This window comes from Pimephales promelas, chromosome 15 (genome assembly GCF_988280905.1).
Source record: "Pimephales promelas chromosome 15, fPimPro1.hap1.1, whole genome shotgun sequence".
NCBI classification, from domain to species: domain Eukaryota; kingdom Metazoa; phylum Chordata; class Actinopteri; order Cypriniformes; family Leuciscidae; genus Pimephales; species Pimephales promelas.
The window spans coordinates 27,877,501-27,901,490 of record NC_142783.1 but is presented as its reverse complement, the minus strand read 5'-3'; the positions used below and the strand labels follow the sequence as shown (position 1 = coordinate 27,901,490).

The following is a 23,990-nucleotide window of genomic DNA, read 5'->3' as shown; positions in this document are numbered from 1 at the left end:
GTGACTACTGAGACATTTTACTGCTATTTACAGTATAGTAAGTTTACATGTTGTTAATAATACACACTAAAGCAATGTGACCATAAATCAGCCAATCAATCAATCAGTCCACATCAGTATCAGAAATAAACCCCCAATGTTGATTTTCAGAGGCATTTTTACTTTAATGAGGGAGTTCTACATATAATAATTGTATTATTAATATATTATATATTCATTTAACTGTACAATAATTTGCATCAACTCCCCATCCCAAGATTTTAAATACCTTGGGCATTTTTTTTTTCCTTAAAATCTGTTGAATTTCTGAAAGAGGTATACCTTTGCTGTACGTTAATTGTCACCTTCTCATTGCAGGATTTCTAAAAACATCCCCACCACTAAAGATGTGGAGCCTCTGTTGGAGATCGATGGTGATATTCGCAGTTTTGAGGTGTTTCTCTCATCGCACACCCCTGTTCTCACCGCTCGTGATGTGGAGATGTTCCTGCCCTGTACTGTCAACCTGGATCCCAAACTAAGGGAGATCATCGCAGGTACAAGCCCACACAAACAAGTTTGCCTAGCTATAAATAAGGAGGATATGCCATGAATTTGTATTGTTTTTATATAAAGCAAAGCAGAAACCACATAAAGGCTATTTGGAAGTCGACAATAATTGACAATGTCAAATTTAGATAGTGTATAGCTTTTATTGCTTGATGCTTTGTCACATTTGGTATAAACACTGTGAAAGAAAACTTGATAACAATTTACTTAAAGCCTGTTCAATGCATTATAACAGAATTTTAATGCATTTATTATGCCTTGTAATGCATTGTATGGTCTCATGAATAATTCTAACCACAATTATAATATTTTATAGTACATATCTATTTATTAAACACACACTTTTAAAAGTATAACGCATTAAACATATGGTAAGCAACCGGTTTCAGATGTAACCAGGAATCTGGAAATATAAAGCATTTTAGTAAATTATTTCTCAAACATGAAGGCTACATAAAGTGTTACCGAAAAATTTTACCGATTAATTTATTGATGCAGACTTCTCTAAATCATTGCGAATATGAGAGGTATTATCTCATCACATGATATTGGTGGTCCAATGTGACAATAAAGGTTCCTTTGTGAACCCAGAGAGATGAGTAAGGTCTCCATTGTGTTCACCTCAGGAAATGAAACGTCACTGAATCTCGATGAGCCGCTTGTTTTCTGAGTCATCCAGCCAGTCTTATTTGGTCTGCCTGAGTGACTCAGAAATATTACTTCCAACCAAACACATTCTGACGTCTATTTCAGCCCTTGAGACATTGACGTTAAAGCGAATGTGAATTTCATTGGGAACCATTTCCTACGTTTCTTTCTTCAAGGTGCGTTTTTGCGATTGGCCACTTCTGTTGGAAGAAATCAGTGTGTTTCTAAGAGAATCAAACCACAGAGGCCTTTCTTTTCTCACATGTAACGTACTATAAATGCTTCATTTGGCTGAAGTCGACTGTGAGTGGGAGGATTTGAATGCCTTTAAAGTGCTGGCCAAGATTCGGATCTAACTTTCTCCTACTCTTTCTTTCTCTCTCTCGATCTCCCTTCCCGTTTCAGATGTACGAGATGCACGAGAGCAGATGCACCTCGGAGGAGTCAGTTATCCCCCACTGCCCCTGCAGGACGCTTCGGCACGGCCACACTCTACATTTGGGCAGAATTCTTTGTCCTGCTCTCCCACGGGCTCTTTCCCTGGGTCTTTCCCCCCTGCTGGAGTGATGCCAACCACTCAACCCCACAGCAGCTACTTTAGTGGGCTTACGGGACCCCAGCACCCCTTCTACAACCGGGTGAGACATCGGTTATTGTGTTCAAGCAAAATGCGCCAGTGTTTACGGTAACTGAAGCATACTTGTGATAATTATAGTGCAAAATTTGAGCGCGAACAAAACTGACCTTCTGGCATGGTTTCTAGAAAACAAAAAAAAAGGGGGGGGGGGTATTTTTATTTATGGGGTTTCCTGCTACTTCTACTAAAATATAATACTAATATAATTTTTAAATAACATTTCATAAAATATTAATGATAATAGCTGTAGTAGTAGTAAGATTATTCAATATACAATATTCAGCTTATGGTTTATTTTTATTGTTAATATTAATGGAAGATATTAATTATACTTGGCACAGTCCTAATAAATCATCAGTGTGCTTATAGGCTCTCATGGGTGTTTGACCTTTCATTAAATGAACCCGATGTTACACTGACACCTCAGCCCTGATTATTCTGTTCTCTCTACATCTATAGCCGTACTTCCCTCATCATGTTTATCACCTGCCCCGAAATTACCCTGGCAACCCCCATCACACCCCTTCACGCCCTGCTTCTAAACATAAGGACCCAAGTCTGGTACTAGTAAGTACATAAACGACTCTGTACAGTATGTACACTGCAGGCAGACACGCGTTTTACTGCCTATAGTCTAAATGGCCACAATAATGTCTTTATGTCTCTTGGCACTAAATGTCTTTTTTCATCCTTTTTTTCAAGCTCCTCGTGACAAACAGCCCGTGGCTTAAAGCTATAATTTAAACATTAAACTCACAGAGCAGGTTTAGGGTTTAATGTCTCTGTGTTAATCACAGTGTTGTCGTGCCATTTTATATATTGTAAGCGTTTGTAGCTTTCTAGCATTTTCCCATGATGCTTCTAACATTAAAAAAATGGATGTAATTTGATTTTAAACAACCTTTTTCCTTTCCTCCTCTTTGAGTCTTAGATATAACCCGCAACCCTTCCTTTCAGACTTTTGTATGTAAATGATTAGCTAAAACGTTTGCATGGCAAATGAGAAATAATCTCTCCGCCACTATACGTTCTAACTCGTATGTTGATGTTTTATGAATATGACATTATAACCTTTGTGATTTCTGGCTGTTTACTTAGTCTGACTACATTGTCTGTCTACGACGCTGTACGTTGTAGACAATGAAAACTCTCGTTGAAGACCTAATGGAGTTGAGAAAAGTCTCATAGTTCATGCCAATCTCTTTTTCAGTCCTCTGTCTTTTCCATACTAAATGTCCACACTTCTGCAATGGTCTTTTATCCTCTGGTTCTTCCTCTTTTCTTCCATTCTTTCTCCCTCCATCAGGATATAATCAGAGAGGACTCACGTGAGGGTCTTCCCTCTCCATCCCCCTCTATGGTAACTTTAGTAGTGTGTATGTTTGTTTATATCTGTGCATAAAAGGTGCAGCAGAATCTTTAATTGTCTGCAAACACACACACACACACACACACACACACACATATGCACTTGTGCTTATGGCATGTTACACTTAGTGTCCAGTTTGAGCCTGCGCTGCTTGAACCCTAAAGCTTGATGTGCCGCTAGTGAACAAAACTTGAGGGTTCTAACAACCTATTGCTGGACCTCAGCATCCGTTTTATTTCCACCTTTACTCTTTAATCCATATTTGACTTTGAAACAGAAGTCTATTGAGAGTGTATATGTATATACGTATTTATAAAATGGTTAGTTCCAGTCGTTGATTCTGATTGGTCAAAAGCTGTGCTTTATTCATGATAAAACAGGGCTATGACCGCTTCACCCAGCGGTTCTATTTATCACTGCGCAACACTGCAGTTCCTATGTTGTTTTTTTATTTGAGCTTTCATGCATATTACACGCTGTTCACGGTCAGGGACTATTTTTTCTAGCGGAAGGAAGGATTTTAGTGATTTACTTTATGAAAGTTGCACTAATACATTTTTTTTTACTTAAATATTTGTATTGTATGGTAACCGTTTTATAAACGCTATAAGGTACTCGAGGGCAAGTGCTCTATCATGAATAAGGAACGGCTGAAGGGGTTGCAGGCACTCTGCTTCGCGTCTTGCCTCGTTACTTTTTCACAATACAGCAATACAGCCTCTCGTACCTTATTGCTTGCGTATATCAAATAGTAAATCTGTATGTATAACTTTTATTTACTAATTGATAGATACACACATACACATGTTTATATATGAAGAGTTCAGATGCAAAAGCCTCTAAATGCCATTTGAAATTTTCTTCTTTAATGATGATTTTTATCAAACTTGTATATTTAACTCCAGTAATTTCACTTAAATAACAATTAATAGGTAATTATCATTGCCATTTAAGTGAAATCACTGAACTTAAATATACAAGTTTGACAAAAATCATCATTAAAGAAGAAAATTTCAAATGGCATTTAGAGGCTTTTGCATCTGAACTCTTCATATATATATATATATATATATATATATATATATATACACATACACACACACACACACACACACACACACATATATATATATATGTTTTTAGCAACAAATCAACATATTTGAATGATTTCTGAAGGATCATGAGACACTGAAGACTGGAGTAATGATGCTGAAAATTCAGTTTTGCATCACAGGAATACAATTTTATTAATTAATTATTTTAATTCAGAATTCTAAAATGTTTTAAAATAAAACACTGTTATTTGAATTTTAATATTACACAATATTACTGTCTGTTTACTCTAATTTTGATTGAATAAATGCAGCCTTGTTGAGCAAAAGATGTAAAACCTAAAAAAAATGCAAATACTATTTCTGAATTAAATGACACAATATTTATACAATTAGTGAGCACTATCCATTGACTTGCGGGCTGTTAGAATTACGTTACTGTTGAGAATTCGGTTCCCTGCTAATGCCAATAATCTTAAAACAGCCAAATATTGGACAAGATTATCTCAGATTAGAACGATTACATCATTATTCACTATATACTGTAACAACCATTACCAATGCTCACTGACATATCATTCATCAACAACACCAGCATATTCTCCATTCCTGCGCCTCCTCCATCCTTCTTCCCCGCTGTTTTCGTTTGAGTCACGCCCTGCCGCTGCTTTCTCTCTTCATATCCTGCCCTCCTTCCTTCAGCTCGGTTGTTTTGCCCTTTCATGCCTCCATCATTTGATCCGCTCTCTGGTCTGTCCCCTCATGGCTGCTTTGTTGTGCATGGTGTGAAAGGCTGCTGCTATCAGAGGCTGGCTGGATTAGCATCAGCAGTCCTGGGACGTCTCGCTCTTATCAGCAGAGAGAGCCGCTTCCTTCAGCACACACGTCTGTTTCCTCCTCCCGCTAATTACACTCTTATCGCCCCGCTCCAACACTCGGCCATCAGGGTGGGGCCGTTTTAGAATCAAACAACTTGTTCTCGCCATGAAGTCGTCTCCGTTTCTCCTTTTTATCGTTCTGTGTGTCTTTCCAGCTCAAACTCTTTGCACAGTTTGTCCTTTCTCCGAAATGTTGTAGTTATGAGTCACTTCATCTGAGGTTTTCTGTTTGATTGGCCTGATCTAATCAATACTGTGAAAACCGTGCAGGTCGGATGCTGTGAAACCAGCATCCGTCATAAATAATGTTCTTGCGTGCGTTTGATTTATTGATGATTTGAAGCATGTGACCTAATCCCTCCTTTCCTCTCCTTTTGCCACTCCCAGATAAAATCTCAGCCCTTCAGAATGAAGCAGGTACAAACATTGAAACCCTTCAGTTTTTCCCATGTTTTACTGTGTTATTTACAGGACTCCTGCTCATTTTGGCGTGCTTCACTTCGAACCAGAACAAAATGAACAGCCAGTTCTGCTGTTGTGAAATTTCTGTTCAAATACACTGTCCAAATTTTCACATGCTGTCCAGATACAGAAAGGACAAAAAAAAACAACAACATAAAATAAACAGGACTCAGGTTTGCATTGAAGTTAAGTCCTCTGAAACCCTCATGACGATTTATGTAAAGAAAATTTAAAGTGTTGTTCACCTGAAATATTATTCTCCATTATAAACATTTAAACTGGTATGTCAAGTTCAAATTTGACATCAACTTGAATCTAAATGCAAATGAGTTTTTAGAGAAAAGGCTAAAATTATAATTGAATGTAGTGAATATTTATTCACAGGCTCCTATTCCATTGGCTGCGTCTATTTCAGTGCTCTGCAGTTCCATCCAAAATAGCTTTCAATTTATATTTACTTTTAAAATGTACTTTTATCTCTGTATTTTTTTTTCTTAGTAAACATGCCTGCTGATGATGAGTAGGATTACAGCACAAATATTTTAGGTGAAAACAATTGGTGTCAAGCTATGTACTCATTTGTGAATTTTTTTATTTTTTATATTTATTTGGCATTTTCCAAGCAGGGTTCCTCAGATATATATCCATGGCCCATTCATCATCATTTTAAGAACATCCTTGTAAAATGTTAGTTTTGAGTCAATTATGGCATTAACTAAGGCCTCAAATAATTGAAAGGAGCAATTTCATTAGAATTCATATGAAATATAGTCCATGTATTGGTCCTTCATCCATAACTGCTCAAGTGTTCCTCACTCTGTGATGACATTGGATCACTGCTTTGGCTTTTCTTTGAGTTGCACTGCTTTTGCATTGCATGGCTTTGACCATGCCTCATGCCTTGCTATCCCAGGAAGTATTATGAATGAATATTGAATACATTATTGTATGTGTGTAGGGCTCTGGTTCTGTGGTTTCTAGTGGAGCTCAGGTCCTCCTCAGTTCTCTTAGCATTGATGGAGTGTGTGAGAAGCTCAGACAGATCCAGGGTCTGGACTCCAGCATGCTGGAACAGTACATCGGCACAATCAAAAAGGTATGTTTTGGAAGAGTGTACCAAAAGGTCCACAGAAAAGCATGCAGTCGGCACGTAAAAGGCACTTTCACAAACACCGTACACATTGTTGTTCCATTGCTTCTTTAAAACATCAGAGGCACAAATGTTTATGGTAAATATACACTACTGCTATAAAGTTTGGTGTCAAATAAATGCTGTTCTTGTGCTCTTTCTATTCATCAAAGAATCCTTAAAAATATTTATATTTATTTTTTCTACAAATATTTATCGCCACAACTGCTACTGTTTTTTCTATGTAGTTTTGATAGAAGTCTCTTATGCTTACCAAGACTGCATTTATTTGGTAAAAAATACCGGACATTGGTAATTTTGTGAAATATTACAATTTAAAATAACGGTTTGATTGATTCTTCTGAAATCAGTCTAATATGCTGATTTGGTGCTTTGGAAACATTTCTTATCAATGTTAAAGACAGTTGTGGTGCTTACTATTTTTGTGGAAAACGTGATTTTGCACGATTCTTTAATGAATAAAATGGTAAAAAAATTGAAATGGCATTTATTTGGAGTAGATTTTTGTTGTAATCATTTAGAAGTCTTTACCGTTAAGTTTAATCATTTTAATGCATCCTTGCTGAATGAAAGTATTAATTTAGTTTATCCTATTAACCCCTATACTACTCCTATAAAAGTATTTACTCAAGAAAAATTTAAACAAGTACTTGATTTTTATGGTACTTAAATATTAAAAGTAAAATTTCTGATTGATTAAAGAGATATTTATTCTAGAAAACATTAGTCGGTAATCAGCTCTAAAATACATTAGTAACTTAGTTACACGTAGATTCGAGCTCCGATGATATCCATTTTTGGCTCGTTTTGACCGAGTCAGTGAGTTGTTTTGCAAGACCAGCTGCAATTGGATCAGTCCAATTCACGAGTGAATCATTTAGTGTTATTTGTGAACCAATTCAGCAGGTTCTTTGGAATTAGAAAGAATCAACTCGTTCACGAATCGCACATCGCTCTTGCGTCTCGGATAGGGTGGAGATTTCTTTAGTTCGCGGTAACAAGAATGATATTGTTTTTAAGGAGTGCAGTGGAGTAAAAAGTGCAATATCATGCTATGGAAAGTAGTGAAGTAAAAGTAGATGTTTCGCAAAATAAAAATGATAAAGTACAGATACGTTAGAAATGTTCTTAAAAGGATAGTTCACCCAAAAAAGGAAAATTCACCCTCAAGTTGTTCCAAACCTGTATATATTTCTTTAATTTGACAGTTGACAAAAAATACTATGGAAGTCAATGGCTAATGTAAACTGTTTGATTACCCACATTCTTCAAAATCTTGTGTTCAGCAAAAGAAAGTAACTCATACAGGTTTGAAGCAACATGAGGGTGAATAAATGATGACAGATTTTTCATTTTTGGGTGAACTATCCCTTTAAGAACAGTAATCAAGTAGATATAGATAAAGTTACTGTCCATCACTTTATATAAAATGAATAGAACATAAAACCTTAATATTTGTAATCTTCTGAAGTTGAAGTCAACACTTTTTTTTTTAAAGTCAGTCAGTTTGAACGTCAGTTTAATGCCCTATTTGGTGTCCTATTTTGTACCATATTCGTGGAAATATACCGATAACTAAAAGGAAAGTGGGTAAAACAGGATAGAGACATGGGGTGTGATTAATTACCAAAGTTTTCCAATAGATGAACATGTATTTACAGGGATGGACTAGTTTCATCAGCTCTATGTGGTGCATACGGAGGATTCACAATAAGGCCTTTCTTTCCACTGGACAACATCTGAGGGAAGCAATGACATATCTGATGTCTCCGTTAGACATCCATTAGTCAACCTACCAGCTGTGTCCCATCAGCCTGCATACTTAAACGTCTCTATTGTGAACTTTGTTTCAACCCCCTGCACACTGCCAAGATCAAACTGATCTAAAGTTTGTCCGCTATTTTTTTCAATGCCATAATGTTTTTGTCAAATCGTGTCACTGCAGGCCAACGTGAACGGTCGGGTTCTGTCTCAGTGCAACCTTGATGAGCTCAAGAAGGAAATGAACATGAACTTTGGAGACTGGCATCTCTTCAGGTCCATGGTAAGACATTTCTGTTCGTAATCTGACACGTACACATCAGATAGTGGTCATCTTTCTGTTTGTGGTTTGTAATGTTTAGCACGCAGCTAATCTCTCTGTAGTGAAGAAGGCTGGATGGGGTTGAAATAAGGAACACATGTAGCTGTGTTGATCAGATTTCCATTTGCACTTATACAAACGAATGTTGTGTTGCCAGCAAGCAGGCAGCCATCTGGTCCAAGATGGCTGCTTTCTGGATGAAGGAGGGTTATTGTCAGTGGGAGCTCGGTGTCCACTTGAAGATCTGAATAGCTTGACGTTTACAAGAAAGTAGCATTCTTCAGACTGGAAACGAGTCCAAATGGAACGACTTGGGGCTAGTTGTGATATTGGCATGCCTTAAAGGTTTCACATAGTAGTACGGCCATTCAGCGATTTCACATAAACGCCTTAGTGAAGCACAGTTTTCTTTAAAACTTTAAAACAGCAAAAGATTCTTTAAAACTAAAACCTATTCAAATGGGACACTTTTTCCTAGAGGTCAGGTAGCATTATTGTTTCACAAATGTATTGTTTATATTTTATCAAACACTTCTGTGATCTTCAGTCAACCATAGTAAAAAGTATGGAATAAATTGGCTAATCACTTCTAACCACATAAATGTCTGTTATGAAATGTTATTTAATTGTAATTATAAATAAATACATTTATTTATATATATATATATATATATTAGGGGTGTGCAAAGCAGCCGCTATTTGTATTTGTATTTGTATTTGTTCAGGGAGGAAAAGTATTTGTATTTGTATTTGTATTCGAGTAAAATTCAAAATAGGCATAAAAATCTTTAAAAATACTTAGTGTATGGATTCTTTAATTATATCCATTATAATAATTATGGATATGCAATATTGGTTGATTTTTTCTATAAATCCAGCAATGAACATGTAACAAGAAAAGTCATTGAAAAGAAAATAACAGTCAGCCATTACCTCATGAACCATGGTTAAACCAACAACTAATAAAATACAATTGTGAACATTATGAACCCCAACACCACGGTGGAGGACGCTGTGCAGACAGAATAAGTTATATGGATAATTTATAGTGAGGAGGTTGATTATGAGCCCGACGCGAAGCCTGAAGGGTTTTCGCTATAACTACGCCTCGCTCTACATTACCCCGCTTATTACATGGCTACCTACCAAATAAATCAATAATTTGACTCAAAATATGGATATAAAAAGGAGTTTATTGATTTAAAAAACGATTGTATCGCTCCCGCTAAAAAAAGAAAAATAGTCCGTTCTGTCTCTACGTTTAGAATCCATGGCAACGCTCTGTTTTTCATAGCAACGGTGTGTTATACTTATAAGCAGCGGCCTGTTATAATAACAGACCGCATTCTACATTGGAATTCAATCAAGCCATGAAACAAATAATTACCGTTACCGAGCTAACAGAGCTACGTAAACAGAGCGAACATGAAGCACCCGTCTGCAGACGTCAATAATGGAATATAGCCTACTCCCGATCAAACTCCGCTTCCCGAAAGTTATAAACTGCCACCGGAACATAGTTAAGGTACAAACATCTATTAAACAAAAATAGTGATGCAGTTAAGTGGTTTTTTTTTTCGCTCAGCCGAGCCCTCTCTGTTGCTGTGTGGAGCAGCCTGTGTCAGTCACCTCTTCCTGAACGTCACTCACTCAACTCGCGCATTGACTCAAGTCACTCAACTCGCGTCTCGTGAGGAACGCAGCTTTTTGATATAAAGTATTTCTTGTTCCCGAATACAAATATTTTTTTTAAGTATTTGTTCGGAATAAGTATTCGTAAAAAACACATTATTTGTACCTTTCCGAATACCGTATTCGGATTCGGCTCCACCCCTAATATATATATATATATATATATATATATATATATGTGTGTGTATATATATATATATATATATATATATATATATATATACATACACATATACAAATATATATATATACTTTTTAAAAGAATTTAGATATTTTCCCCCAATTTTGCGTAAAATGCCATATGACAAAATGTAAAAAAAAAAAAATTTAGCATTTAGCAGAGTTCAATCATTCTTAATTTTATCACAGACTATTATTTAAATGTTTGATGTCATCTTTTGAAATTTCTATTCATCAAAGAATTCTGAAAAAAAAAATTATCACTGTTTCCACAAAAACAATGTATCCTGTTTTTAACATTGATAATAATAAAACATGTTTAATTAGCAGCAAATCAGCATATTAGAATGATTAAAAAAAAAAAATCAGTGGGGACTAAAGAAATGATGCAAAAAATTCAGCTTTGCCATCACAGGAATACATTACAATATAAAATGTTAAAATAGAAAATTGTGACAATACTTCAATTAATGTTTTTTTCTGTATTTTGATTAAATATAAGAGATAAGAGACTACTTTCAAATACATTTCAAAATTGCAATGACCCTAACCATTTTAACATTAGCGTATACAAGTCTTTCATTGACTTTTGTGACGCATCTAGAGTACACAACCTTCCATAACATCCGAGTTGCATATAGTTGTCCTTTTATATTTCAACTCAAATATTATTTAGAAAAACAATCCTATCCGAACACTTTTAATACTTTTAGCGTTCAAGAATCAAGAGAAGAGGAACATAGCTTCACAAAGATAGTCTGCAAGATTTGCTCAATGAATGAAATGCACGCTTGCTATTGAATCCCTTGAAACATTGCTGTATTTGTGCTGCAGGTTCTAGAGCAGCGTCATGTGGAGAACCAGCTGCTGAATGATGAATCAGGAGCGTGCAGCGAGCAGGGCAGCAGCGTGTTGATTCAACCCGAACCCCTCAGGCCCTCTGAAGCGCCACAAGACGTGACCATCAACCCAGAAAACTTTGCGTACAGCCTCAACCTCAGCTTTGAAGAGCTCAGCGGCGTGGGGCTTGAGGAGCCCGCCAGACAACACAATGCCCACTGGCTGGTGCGTGGTACTGCTGTGCACACAAACACATTCAGCTGGACACGTCAACACTGAAGTACAGCCTATAGATAAACACAGGTGCACAACATGAGAAGACGGTGTGATTATCTCCATAGAGGCCAACGCAAACATATGTGCGTGTGTGGAAGCAGAGAAACCGCCGTTTTTGTTGTTGCGCCTTTTTAACCCAACATTTTCTTCACTGTTGCATTTTGACTCTGGAGCGCAGCTTCTGCTTTTCAGTAGTCTCTCATCAGCATGAAAATAGCATGTGGTTTACTGGGTGACAAACGGAGTGTTTTCTGACCTAGATGGGCAGAGGAAGTGAAGAGCGGACCACACACACGCTAGCTCTCTATCACACAGAGATAGCTATTTCTGCACTCATCTGTTCACACTTGGCATGGTGTTTCAACATAAGCAAGAGCTCATAATGGTTTAGATTAGCATCATGGAAGTTGGTTGTGTACTCATAGTTGGTGTGTCCCATTTTGCATAAATCTACACTATTTTACACAATTTTGTAGCCTAAGTAGTGTGCTCACACTTTATGAGTATAGTGTGCTCAAATTAAGCTTTTTTGGAACTTTTTGTGAATGCGTTACTCACACAATTTTTTTTTTTAAAAGGCATCAAATAGTTCTTAAGTATGTAAGTTGGAATGCACCTAATGATTCATTTTGAAAGCAACTATTGTCTTACAAAGGGATAGTTCAATTAAAATGTTGTCATCAACTCACTGTCATGTTTCTGGAACCCTGCAGAACTTCTCATGGAACACAAGGAATTACTTATTCTTATTATTAAGTCTTCTGAAGCCATATGATAGTCCTGTATGAAGAACAGTCAGCAAACGTGCCTGGATTAAACCTCTAATAATAAAAAATAAGTGTTAAATCAATTGATAAATTGACTGAAATCCCTAGATCAGTTTTTTTTTTAATTCTTGCGTGTTCATATTAAATGTGGTACGATAAAACTACCGCAAAATGATGGCATGAAATGCCTTTCTATTGAGTTTACAAGGGCTGCATGCAAAAACAAACATACAATGCGACCTGTGTTGGTTTATTCTACCTGTTCATTCATGAACAAGTGAATAGTTCCAAAAATCTGTCTGAAACACCCTGAAAAACGGACATTTAAGGATTATTTATTATATTGTGTGTATTAACTTTCTTTTTTAAAATTTCACTGTGATCATCAATACCGGTATATTGTGACACCCCTAATCGATACCCAGCCCTAATGCTAAATAATTCCTTTTCTGTTCTATGAAAGACGGGCCTAAGTTTTATTGCTTGAAATGCCTATTACTGACTAAATTGACCTGATCTTCTCCTTTAGGCCAACACTCACCGGACGTCCAGCATATCCAGCCTGACCTCTCAGGAATCATCCAATGACATCTGTAAGCTGACCGACATGCAGCAGGCAGAGTATCGCACCGCTTACCAGGAGTACATCTCGCACATGTCCCAGCTGGAGGTGTCTTCTGCTGGACGAGAGAGTCCCGCTCAAGCCCTGGCCGGCCAGTTCCCCCCAGCAAGCTCAGAGGAGAAGACTAAGGAAGGTGAGCAAGATGTGCGCAAACCCCATGTCAAAAAGGGCTCCAAACCCGCAGACACCATAGCGGACTTCTCCTCAGCCCCGGATGGTGCTTGTCTAGACCCCATCACAGAGGAGGATGAGAAGTCCGAGCATGGGTCTGCCACTAAAAGACGCAAGACCAGAGGCCAGGGGCCTTGTTACCACAGCGTGCCGAGAGATGAAGAAGACTCTGGGGACGAGGAGACAGACGCCACCCCGCTGCTGAGAGAGGAACCCTGGGCCGCCGAACCAGATCTGGGCCTCTTATCTACAGGGAAGAGCTTCGTTTCAGACATCATGCTGGACAAGAAATCCTCTGACTCTGGAGTGAGGTCCAGCAGGAGCTCATCCGACCACTCGCTACAAGATGAGGAGAGCGAATCGGCCCAGGAGAAGAAGGAAGAGGAGACCCATCTGATCGAACTGGTTCTTGAGAGCCCGGTTAAAAAGCGAGTCTTACAGCACAGGCTGGGCAACCTTCAAGACGAGGCCGTGGCCCGGATGTCCATCTGCTCTGACGCCCTGTCTGACAGCAGTACCCCTGAGGAAAGCTGGCCCGCTTCAGCCGTGAGTAACCTCAACTGCTCGACCGACAACACTGCGCTCAACAACAACCTCAACAACAGCACTCAACAGGAGACCTCCGGCTCCACCGACTGCCCCTCACTCATTATAAGGCCCGGATCCAGCACAGAGACCAACCAGAACCTGCATGGAGTCCAACGCAAGAGGTCCATCGGTCCCGACGCCGCTGAGGAACGAGAGAGTGTCCTCTGAGCACAACCAGGTTTCTTTAACTCAAGGATGCCCAGTTCTGTTCCTGGAGATGTACCTTCCTGCAGAGTTCAGTTCAAGCACACCTGTCTGTAATTATCCAGTGCTACAAGATCTTGTTTAGCTGGTTCAGGGTTGGAGCTGAACTTTGCTGGAAGGTAGGACAGGAACAGGACTGGTTCATACGCTGTTACTGCACATTTTCTTGGTGTTGATTCTGCTTAGATTCATTTCATAGTCCACACATAAATTCAAAATTAGGTATCACTGCAAAATCTTTTTCTTAGACAGTATTTTTTGTTTAGTTTTGCATACAAAATATTTAAAGGTTCGTACAACAAAAAAGTCTTGCCTAAAATTAAAGTTGTTTTACTAAAAAACAATGAGTTAAATTCAGTAATATTAGGAAATTCATTAAAGGGATACTTCACCTCTGGAAAGATGAATGTGCATTTAAAATGGGTCATTTATGTAGAAGAAACGTGAAATTATTTTTGAATTTGGAGCTTTCTAGACTGAGAAAAGCCAGAAAATGTATTTTTGGCTTATGAAAGACAACAACTTCCAGAATGCACTTGCATCGCTGCCCTAGGAGGCCACGCCTACCGGTAACAGAGTGCAGTAGTTAAACAACAAGTCTAGGCTACTAGTGAGTCTCCGTGGTGAGTCTGCCCGAAAATGTGTTTCGAGATCGCCCAAAATATCCGGAATTCGGATTTGCGTTCTACAGGCGCCCTGTGAATTAAACTGAGCAATGAACAGCTTTTATCAACTAATGTTAACAAAGATGAATACAGTAACAAATGTATTGCTCATGTGTTCATGTTAGTTAATACATTAACTAATGTTAACCAATGAAACTTTGTTGTAAAGTGTTACCGTAATATTAAACTAAATTGCCGGTCAGAGTTAGTTCAATAAACCTAATTCATGAATTAATACTACAAATTGAACCTTTACAATTTGACAACTTATTCTTAGTCTTAATATATTACACAATTTCATCTGGTTTTATCCGTAAATGTTTTATTTTAAGGACGTTTTAGATATTTTTCAACTGTAAAACAAAAAAAGAGAACTTGCAGTGTAAAAGTGTGAGAAATGTGTTTGTTGCTGTTGTTGTAGCGGTGTTAAAAATGCAATAAACGGAGGCTGTGAAGCTGTTCGTAGTTTCTGATTCGTTTAGTGCAAATCCTGTTATTTCATGCTCCGTTGCTAACATTACAGATCTAGTGTAGGTTGGTCCACAATATTCAAATCATCATGTAGAGTGAGGATTTAAACACATATAGGTAGTGCTGGTGTGTTTGCTGTGATCGGTATTGTGAAAGTGGTTATTTATTTGTGATTGAATGCCTGATTCCCATTCAGATCATCCCTATAGTTTGTGTAGTGGTTTAGATCAAGAGAAAAACAAGAAAATGTTGAGGTTTCTCTAAGGAATTATTTGTGTGAATGCCTCAAAATGTTTTGTGGTTTTCTCACATTAATAAACTTTTTTTTTTAACCTTTTGAATGAGTCTGAAATTGAAATTCATTTTAAAATATAACAATCGCATTGCTCAGCTTTTAATGGATACTGTGCATTGCTTAATATATCAATTTTTAAAATCACAATTAAAGCGTTTAGCCAATAATTTCCCCATAAAAAAAGACATTAAAATAAGTGTCCATTATTTTGCTGAGGTGATGTCTGGCTGCCAGCAGGTGGCGCACTCTTCATATCAAGAACCCTAATAGAGGTTTAGGCTGCAATTGAGGTGCCTTTAATTTTAAAATATACACTTTGCAGAATTGTATGTAATAAGAGAGCATACCATTATCTATTTTTCTGTAGTTAAATGGTTTACCTGTATTTTATCCCACAAAATGACTCAAGTGCACTATAAATTAAATCCCATTATTTATGTCTGCTATGCTAACATTTAAAAGGATCCACTTCTCTCACGTGTATTCTAAGTTACGCCATTGTAGTCAAAAAGGCTTGTTGTACAATTCTGAATAATTTTAGAGTTTCCAGAGTCTGCGAAAAAAAAAGTGATAAATGAAATCAATCATTCAGATTTCTGATTTATTCCTTCGTGCTTATTAGGGGACAAACTGTAACGCTACAGACAGTGATTTTACAAACTGAATTTCACAAATCAAAAACTCAATTTTGAGTTTAACCGCCATTTCAAAACATACGAATGAGAGAACTTGTGGAAACGGTCACCGTTAATGTTCTACTTCCAGACACCTTCAAGTTTCCCCACACAGGAAGTCAGAAAGAGGTTAAAAGTCGCAAGAAAAACTGCTAGGCCGTATGATTTGTGGACAGTTCTATATTAGGAAATGGCACATTTCCCCCATTACGAACTAGAATGAATGCACCTTTACACAAACACATGGCAATGTAAAAGATTAATGCAGGTTCCCGTCAGTAATGGGCAAATGTGCACGTATGAAAGGTCAGTGACATGCGTTTAAGTACCAGGATAGAAAAGGCAAGGTCAAGAATATACAGCACAACACTGGCAGAATTGACATTAAGATGCAAGCAGAACAGACCAGTGTCAAATAAAGCATTTGATTTATTTTGTATAAAAAAAAGGTACGATTTACAATATTACTTTTATAAAAAGTCTCAGCATACAGCATAACACTTTGCAGATACTGACAGTCCAATTTCTGCAACTATACAAGATAAAACTCTGAGAGAGAGAGAGTTCACAAGGTTTCGTCATGTCATTTTCAACGTCCAGTCCTTCATGTGCCAAAAGAATTGACAAAAACAGACTTAAACTTTGTACAGTAACTAACCACGTCGTCTCCTATTCACACGTTCTTCACGAAAAAAAGGTAAGACTTCTTCTCAATGCAGAGAAAAGGTTCCTTGCGATCATTTACAGGTTTCCCCCCTATTTTTTAGGGAATAGTGCTTCTTCCTCTTGAAGAAAAGACCAAATAAGTCTTTTTAGAAGATAAATAATCATTGTCCGAACTTATAACACATCACATGGATTGTCCTTTTAGAAGCAAAAAAAAAAAAAAAGTCTCTTGATTCAATTACAGGAAAGAAAGAAGAAGAAAAAAAAAACAACTCCAGACTGAGAACAAAAATTGGAGGAAAAGCCAGTTCCCAGGTCCTGTGTGTTCTTGTGTCTTAACCAAACACCTGCAAAAGATTGAGAAAGAGGCGCATTTAGAGAATGCAAACAGGGCAGAGATCCGGACAGCCTGGCGCCAGAGAGGAAGCCGCAGTTTGAACATTTAACCAAACACTCAAAGACTGAGCAAAACCCTGGGCTCCAGATGTACACGAGCACTGCCTTCCCTTCAGTGAGAGCATTTCAACATTCAACCTCAACTGATTAATAAACACTTTATACTACTTTACAGACTATGTGGCACAAATTGTCCTTACCAAATTTGATTTCACGCTCTTAATTCAATTCTGTTCTGACAGCATAAAATATTTGTCTGTCTTTTACAGCATATAATCAATGGTTCATCAAAACAGAGTATTTACCTGATTAACGGTAAAGTGTCCTGCTGTCCTCTGTGATCAAATCTGATTGAAACTCGGGTGTCTAAAGGGACAAACAAAACAAAGTAAATTCATTTGCGGTCAATCTTGCACCAAATCAATGAAGCTTAGTCGTGCATTAATAGCGCATTTGAAAATTCACGATAGATAGAGCACTGCACTGTTGTTTCTGTGGACATTCACCTGTAATGAGAGGATGCTGATATCTGTGTTGAGTGTTGTCAGGGGTGTTCTGGATGTCCCTTGCCCTGCTCGCGGGTGATGCAGGCTGGTGATCGCCGAATTCGAGTCAAGTGCGATCTGCAGGTCCAGGATATAATCGATGACATGTTGCAGGATTTCCATTTTGCTCACGTTCTTGTTCTGCGGGATACTCGGCACCAGCTCCTTCAGTTTAGAGTAGCAGTCGTTCATGTTGTAGAGCAGGCTCAGCGGATCATCCACGGGGGTCTTGCTCCGTGAGATTCCCAGACTGTGCTCCGTCACAGTCGCGCTACTTTTCCGGAAAGACCTCACTGGGCTTATTGCCTTCATGTTGACAGCTCTGTAAGGAACGGTTTCGTTAAAAGAGTCGCCTTTGTGTTCGAGATTTCCTCTTTGCGCTGGGCTGTTGAAGCAAACGCAGTGGATTAGCGAGCTGTCATCGCTGTATATATACACCCTGCTAGGTGGGTTGTTCACGCGCTGGTTTGGGTTGCGCTGATTGGCGGGTTAGGCCGCGTCAATCATCGCCTGCGCGCTACGCTATTGGCCGCTGTGCTGAGCGCTCAAGACCCGCCCATTTCTTCCGCGTTCTTGACCAGTGAAAGCGCGTGTTTAGGGTGGCGCTGACTGCCTTCAGCTTCCACGGATAATTTCTCAAATCAGTGTGAGTGTACCTGTTTCTGATCAAGAGAATTAGGGACTGGAAAGTACAAGGATGTTTTCACGCATTTTCCGCCTTTGTTTCTAGTGCAATCGTCAAAATGAGCCAAAACAAGCTTAGACTGATTTATGCTGGACATCCTATACGTAACAACGTGACTATTTTACGAGGTACGATGTAAACAGATTTTATGTCTCTATATAATGTAGTTAATGAAATGTACAAACCCCAGTTAAGCCTTCTATTAACCTTTAAATAGGAACATATTTCATGTTATTGCTTCTTTATTTCCATCTTTTTCCCTTACTGGTTAAATGATCAACATTTAGCCTACCTAAAAGTCATTGGCATGCAACAATACTTAGATAAAGATGGCAAGTTGATGCCAGGGGGGGTTTATTAGTCACTTGACCTTAGTTCTATATATTTCTCTTCAAAATTGTGCCCACTCTCCCAGTTGTGTCCCTCCCCCAACCTCCTGCAGGACACACAAAAAAAAAAAACATTAAAAAATCGATTAACGTAAAAACCAAAGCTCTGGTAGAGCCGTTTCTTTATGTTTGCTGTGGATGTACCCTATGATGTAGCCTGCAGGTTCAAGCCTACGAAGGCTACTTTCTTGCAGTTGGTGTATAATGTTTATGTTTGTTTACACATCACGACGGCAGGGGGGTTTGAAAGCAGTCTTTATGCCTGTTTAAAAGATGTAATAGTGATGACAGGACATCCTCCTGCTCTCTAGTGCACGAATGCGAGCAGCATATTGATAGGCGCACAGGAATCAATTACCGGGAAAGTGTAGCCTACTACTGTAAGTTTTAACGTGAAACTGCACAGCTGCAACTGAAAATGCATTCTTCATGGGACTGGGAAGAATATTTTTTATCCTGACACGGATTATATTACCATTTTTTAGAAACCTTTTGGCAGTCTAGAGAGCGAGGCGAGAGTGATGGCAGAAAACGGAGAAAAAGAAGCTCTTTGTTTACACATGCTAAGTAACAATGGAGACAGAGATTTCCTGGTTGCTTGTGCATATCCGACTAAACAGATGTTTGCGGAGATGCGTCGGAATGCAATCGTGTTGATGTGTCGGAATGCACCTCATACATTCTCATTTTCACTGCTTAGAAAATGAAGTAGTCTAGCCTACTTGTAAGATGGCATTCTCTAGGTCGCTGCATTTTAGACTGTTTTTTTTTTTTTTTTTTTTTTAAGGAAATCTTCGCAAGAAAAACTGCATTCCGCGCGCGCAGGACTTACAAACGCTCGTGGTCTCGTCCGGATCTGCCGCAACTGGCTTTTTCCATTTTCTCCCTCGTCCTTTTTTTTGTTTGTTCTCACAGCTGTGTAAATTTCGCATGACACCCTGACTGATCCCTGACAGGTGATGAATTGGCACCAAGCAAAGCAGCACTACAGAGCAGCACCGCGAGCTCGCGCTCTTGCAGACTCACTGGCGCCAGCCCCGTGACGTCACCCATTGACAGCGGCCCTGCAGCCAGTCCTCGCGGCGCCGTCCAGGCGGCTGCTATGGAGACGGGGCCAGTTCTGAGCTGATCAATGGGGCCCGGGCGCTGCGAGATCGGAGTTCAGTTCGTCACCTCCGAGGCCCGCACACCTGCATCGATTTGCATTTCTTTGCTTACGTTTAACTTGGAGGACTCCTCGGCCTTTCGAAACAATCTAGACTTTGAAACGAACCTAATAATGAGTAACCTTGAGTTACCGCAACTCAATGTGCCCGAGGTAGAACATAGGCTACTTTCAGTTAGTCATGCATTATTATAGATTAAAAAGAGAAGAAGAAGTGCTTTCATTTAAATGGATCATTCGTCACGAAGAAACATCAAGCGAAACGACAATTGCGAGATATGGGGTTGGTTTTAAAAGAAAAGAAACTTGTGCGTTCTTATGTATTTTACAGATTGCCTTAAAGGGGTAGCCTAGTTCACCCCAAAAAATGAAAATTAGCCTGTCATTATTTACTCATCCTCATGTTGTTCTAACCCTGTATAAGAGTTTCTTTCTTCTGTTTAACACAAAAGAAGATATTTTGAAGAATGTCGGTAACCAGAAAGTTGACGGTAGCCACTGACTTCCATAGTAGGAAAAAAAATACAGTGGAAGTCAATGCTACCGTCAACTGTCTGGTTCCCTTCTTCACAATATCTTCTTTTTTGTTTAACAGAAGAAAGAAACCCATTCAAGGTTGGAACAACTTGAGGGTGCCCAAAATGATGCCCTAGGGAAGTAGATGGTATCTAGACGGTAAAAGCAGTTTCGAAAAACTCCCATTTTTAAACCAAGACTATACAGGCGTCTCATTGTAGCCTAGTATAATTACCATATCCCAATAAGCAGTATTTTAGAGTCACGTTTGTTCTGTCTCCTGTCAAAATGATAATGGCAAGAAAACAATCTAAAGTTGGCAGAAAGTTGATGAGTTCTCCGCGGGATGGAGTCGGGATGTCTGTCCCGCCTCCTCTGCTGTTCCAGCTCACTGCAGCTGCACAATTCCTCCGTCTCCAGCTCAGCAGATCCCAAAGAGTCACTTACTGTCGTTGAAAACAATGTGAACAACACTTAAGTAGCCCATAACTTTAATAGACATAAGCTATATAGCCTACCATCTACAGTTATCCCGAAGAATCGGAAAGTCACGCGCATTTTGAAAGTATTCTGAACAACGCAAACATTACGCGATGCTTTCATTAAATTCCTCTTTAGAAATGCAAGATTTTGAAACTCTCACGTGTTAACCCGTGTGAGAAAATAACCCCGATTCAACTCGAGTCCCCACAAAATTCTTCCCCACGGCATATTTAAACATCCGGACGCATGTAATCGTTTCGTTTCTCGTTCGGCTGTGGTTGGCTTCGGCATTCGGTAGAGGCTTTGCGAGGCTCCCACGCGCCTGTCGCGTGCAGCAGTACACGCGTGAAAGTGTGGCTCGCGACTCTTGTAGCAACATCGACCCCATGGGCGTGGCGTTGATGTTTGGCTTAAGCTATTGTTCGCCTCCCAAAGAGGGTCCTGAGAAATTTTGCATTTCAGAACTCGAGTATCTTTTTTTTTGGTTGCATAATGCAGAGCTGCTGTTTGTATTCGCACAAAAGCCTATTTGTGAAAGCATTGAAACACATTCTTGCTGTCAGAGCACAACTATTGTTTCATAATACAAATTCAAATAAGGGAGACCCTACAGCTCAGGGGCTAGTTGTCACAAAAGTTATTTTCCAAAATCCTAATATTGTTTTTTTCTGTTATAAACAAGTACAGTATATACAGCAAAACAACACTTGTAAGCTATCAGACAAGATACATGATAGTAGATTGTAACCGAAAGGTTAGTCAGGACAAGATGTTGGAGCGGGGCAAGTTGTCACAACTCTTAAATTACGTAATTTTTTCCACAATTTTCATATATTTTGGCTAAAATAACCTACAACAAGTGACTTTTGTGCCTTTTTAAATTATTTAAAGCTATTATTATACTGTTATTATTATTATTATTATTAGGCATATTATTAAATGGGGGGTCTTTTTATTTAAATTAATTAAATAATTAAAGAGTTAAAAGTGATTTAAGGGAATAAAGAAAAACTTAGATGCAGCAGCAGATAGAATAGACAATAGAATAAAGATGTATCAGTCCTCAGTAGAAGTAAGAAAAACCAGTAGTGTGCATTATTGAGGAAGAGAAATCCTGAAAGGCTCCTTTCTCAGTCCAAACACCTCAGTCTTCAGTGTCGCAAGGGAATTGAGAGTATTTGGGAGATCTGAAACTGCCTGAGACTATCTGATACCATATGGACATGCAACTTTTTGGTTATTGTGGTAGCTTCTGCCACTCAAACTGCCTGGTTTTATTCTCTTTCTCCGCTGTAGAGCTGGATTGCAAATACGGTAGTTTTTCTTTTGAGCCACTTCCCTACTGGCTTCTGCTCTCAGTCACTGGACTCTTACTCAATCTCATCTCTTTATATAGCTCACAGGGAAGAGAGAGTCGATGGGGAATTAGTTTCTCTCACTATTATTAAATAGTTGGAGAGCATGACAAGTGAGGGGTCTGGGGTTTTGTGTAAAGCTTTGCTCTCACGGTCAACAGAATGTTATTTCTGGACTGAAAATGTCTTTTACAAAGCTTTTACTTTGCATTCAACCTAGAACATCCCCTTTTTACACCAATATGTTGAGACACGTTTCAGCAGGCTTTCTAAATCAAAGCCATTTATCTGTACTAAATATTAAATAACAGTTGCCCCTTGGAACCGATGATTGAGATGGAGAATTAATACCTTGATGTTGTTTAGGCAACAAGAACTCACAGTTTAGTTTGATTGTACATTATTGCGACTGATTGAAGTCATGAGATAATGGAAACAAAGTACCGGGTTTCACACAGGACTGTCGGGGATGTGCTTTGTGCGGGGAACAAACAGAACATTAATCATTGAGCTTTGACAATCGATCCACTATAATGTCCGCACTGTTATGTTTTTCAGAAAAGGTTGTTCTAGGGTTATAAAAGCACTCGAGGAACACGGGAAGTGTACTTCAGATGCTTGACGGTCAGTATGTGCAGTACTCTGATATCTCAAATCTTTCCTGAACACCTCAAGTTTGGTTGCAAGAATATTATTCTATGAATATCAAATGTCCGGTGAGAGTTTTTACAGCGAGGACTCGTGCAGTTGGGTTCTCCCTGCAGTGTTGTGGTAGCAGCACGACTCTGTATTCGCCATGCAGCGCTGAAGAAAGATATCATGGCTGGGTGCCAATATTTCATGGCCGGGGATTACATTCAACAGGTATCGCTGTTGTTTTAAGCACCCCAGCGAAATCAACACTTCTCTGATTTTAACTACACTGTAAAAAAAATATGGTTGGTTTAACTATGTTAATACAATGAAGGAGATTGATTTAATCATCAGAAACTCCAAATATTATGTTATATGAACTACATAAATGATTTAAGTTGATTTGACAAAAGAAAAAATGTTGTCATAACAAATCATAAAAATATTTTTTTAAATGTTTTCAAGATTTGTTATCACAACATTTTTTATTAATTTATTTAGTTCAGATAACTTGTTATTTTAAGTTTCTGATGATTAAATCAATCTCATTCGTTGTATTACCTCACTTTTTCCAGTTCAATCAACTTTATCAATCTAATTTTAAGGCAATCAGGTTACTTAATTTTTTAAGTTAAACCAACAATTTTGTTTGTGCTCGTGTTCAAATTCAGAACTTTTCAGGATACAATGGACTGTAAAAAGATGTTTAGTTTTTACAGAAAAAAACTGTAAAATGCTACAGTAAAAACCCGTTAATTGTAAGTGTTTAGCAACACATTATATGAATTTTAAAATGACGAAATAGTAATTACATATATCATTTACAGTGATTTTTTTTCACATGATCCGCGTTTTCAGTCATTTTAATGTTCAGTCGTAAAACG

The 23,990-nt window shown here is 38.4% G+C and overlaps 2 protein-coding genes across 7 annotated transcripts in view; one reads left to right on the top strand and one right to left on the bottom strand.

The window, feature by feature from the left end:
* The window catches only part of kidins220a (kinase D-interacting substrate 220a), a 49,778-nt gene extending 34,137 nt beyond the window's left edge, over positions 1–15,641 (top strand). For 3 of the 6 annotated variants that reach the window (XM_039667975.2, XM_039667985.2, XM_089120483.1), the window contains 9 exons: positions 358–536; positions 1,603–1,835; positions 2,294–2,401; positions 3,141–3,194; positions 5,521–5,550; positions 6,554–6,691; positions 8,691–8,789; positions 11,535–11,765; positions 13,113–15,641. In XM_039667975.2, coding sequence (XP_039523909.1) covers positions 358–536; positions 1,603–1,835; positions 2,294–2,401; positions 3,141–3,194; positions 5,521–5,550; positions 6,554–6,691; positions 8,691–8,789; positions 11,535–11,765; positions 13,113–14,132 — 2,092 coding nt within the window. In that variant the 3' untranslated portion in view covers positions 14,133–15,641. The remainder of the gene's footprint in view (positions 1–357; positions 537–1,602; positions 1,836–2,293; positions 2,402–3,140; positions 3,195–5,520; positions 5,551–6,553; positions 6,692–8,690; positions 8,790–11,534; positions 11,766–13,112) is intronic. The other 3 variants (XM_039668001.2, XM_039667994.2, XM_039668009.2) reach the window with 3 other exon arrangements.
* Positions 15,642–16,684: 1,043 nt separating this feature from the next.
* id2a (inhibitor of DNA binding 2a) lies at positions 16,685–18,271 on the bottom strand. The gene is made up of 3 exons (XM_039668031.2): positions 17,842–18,271; positions 17,641–17,701; positions 16,685–17,286 (listed from the first exon to the last, which is right to left on the bottom strand). Exons 1-2 carry the CDS (start codon positions 18,190–18,192, stop codon positions 17,645–17,647), a joined length of 408 nt encoding a protein of 135 aa, XP_039523965.1. The 5' UTR covers positions 18,193–18,271; the 3' UTR covers positions 16,685–17,286; positions 17,641–17,644.
* Between the last annotated feature and the right edge of the window lie 5,719 nt (positions 18,272–23,990).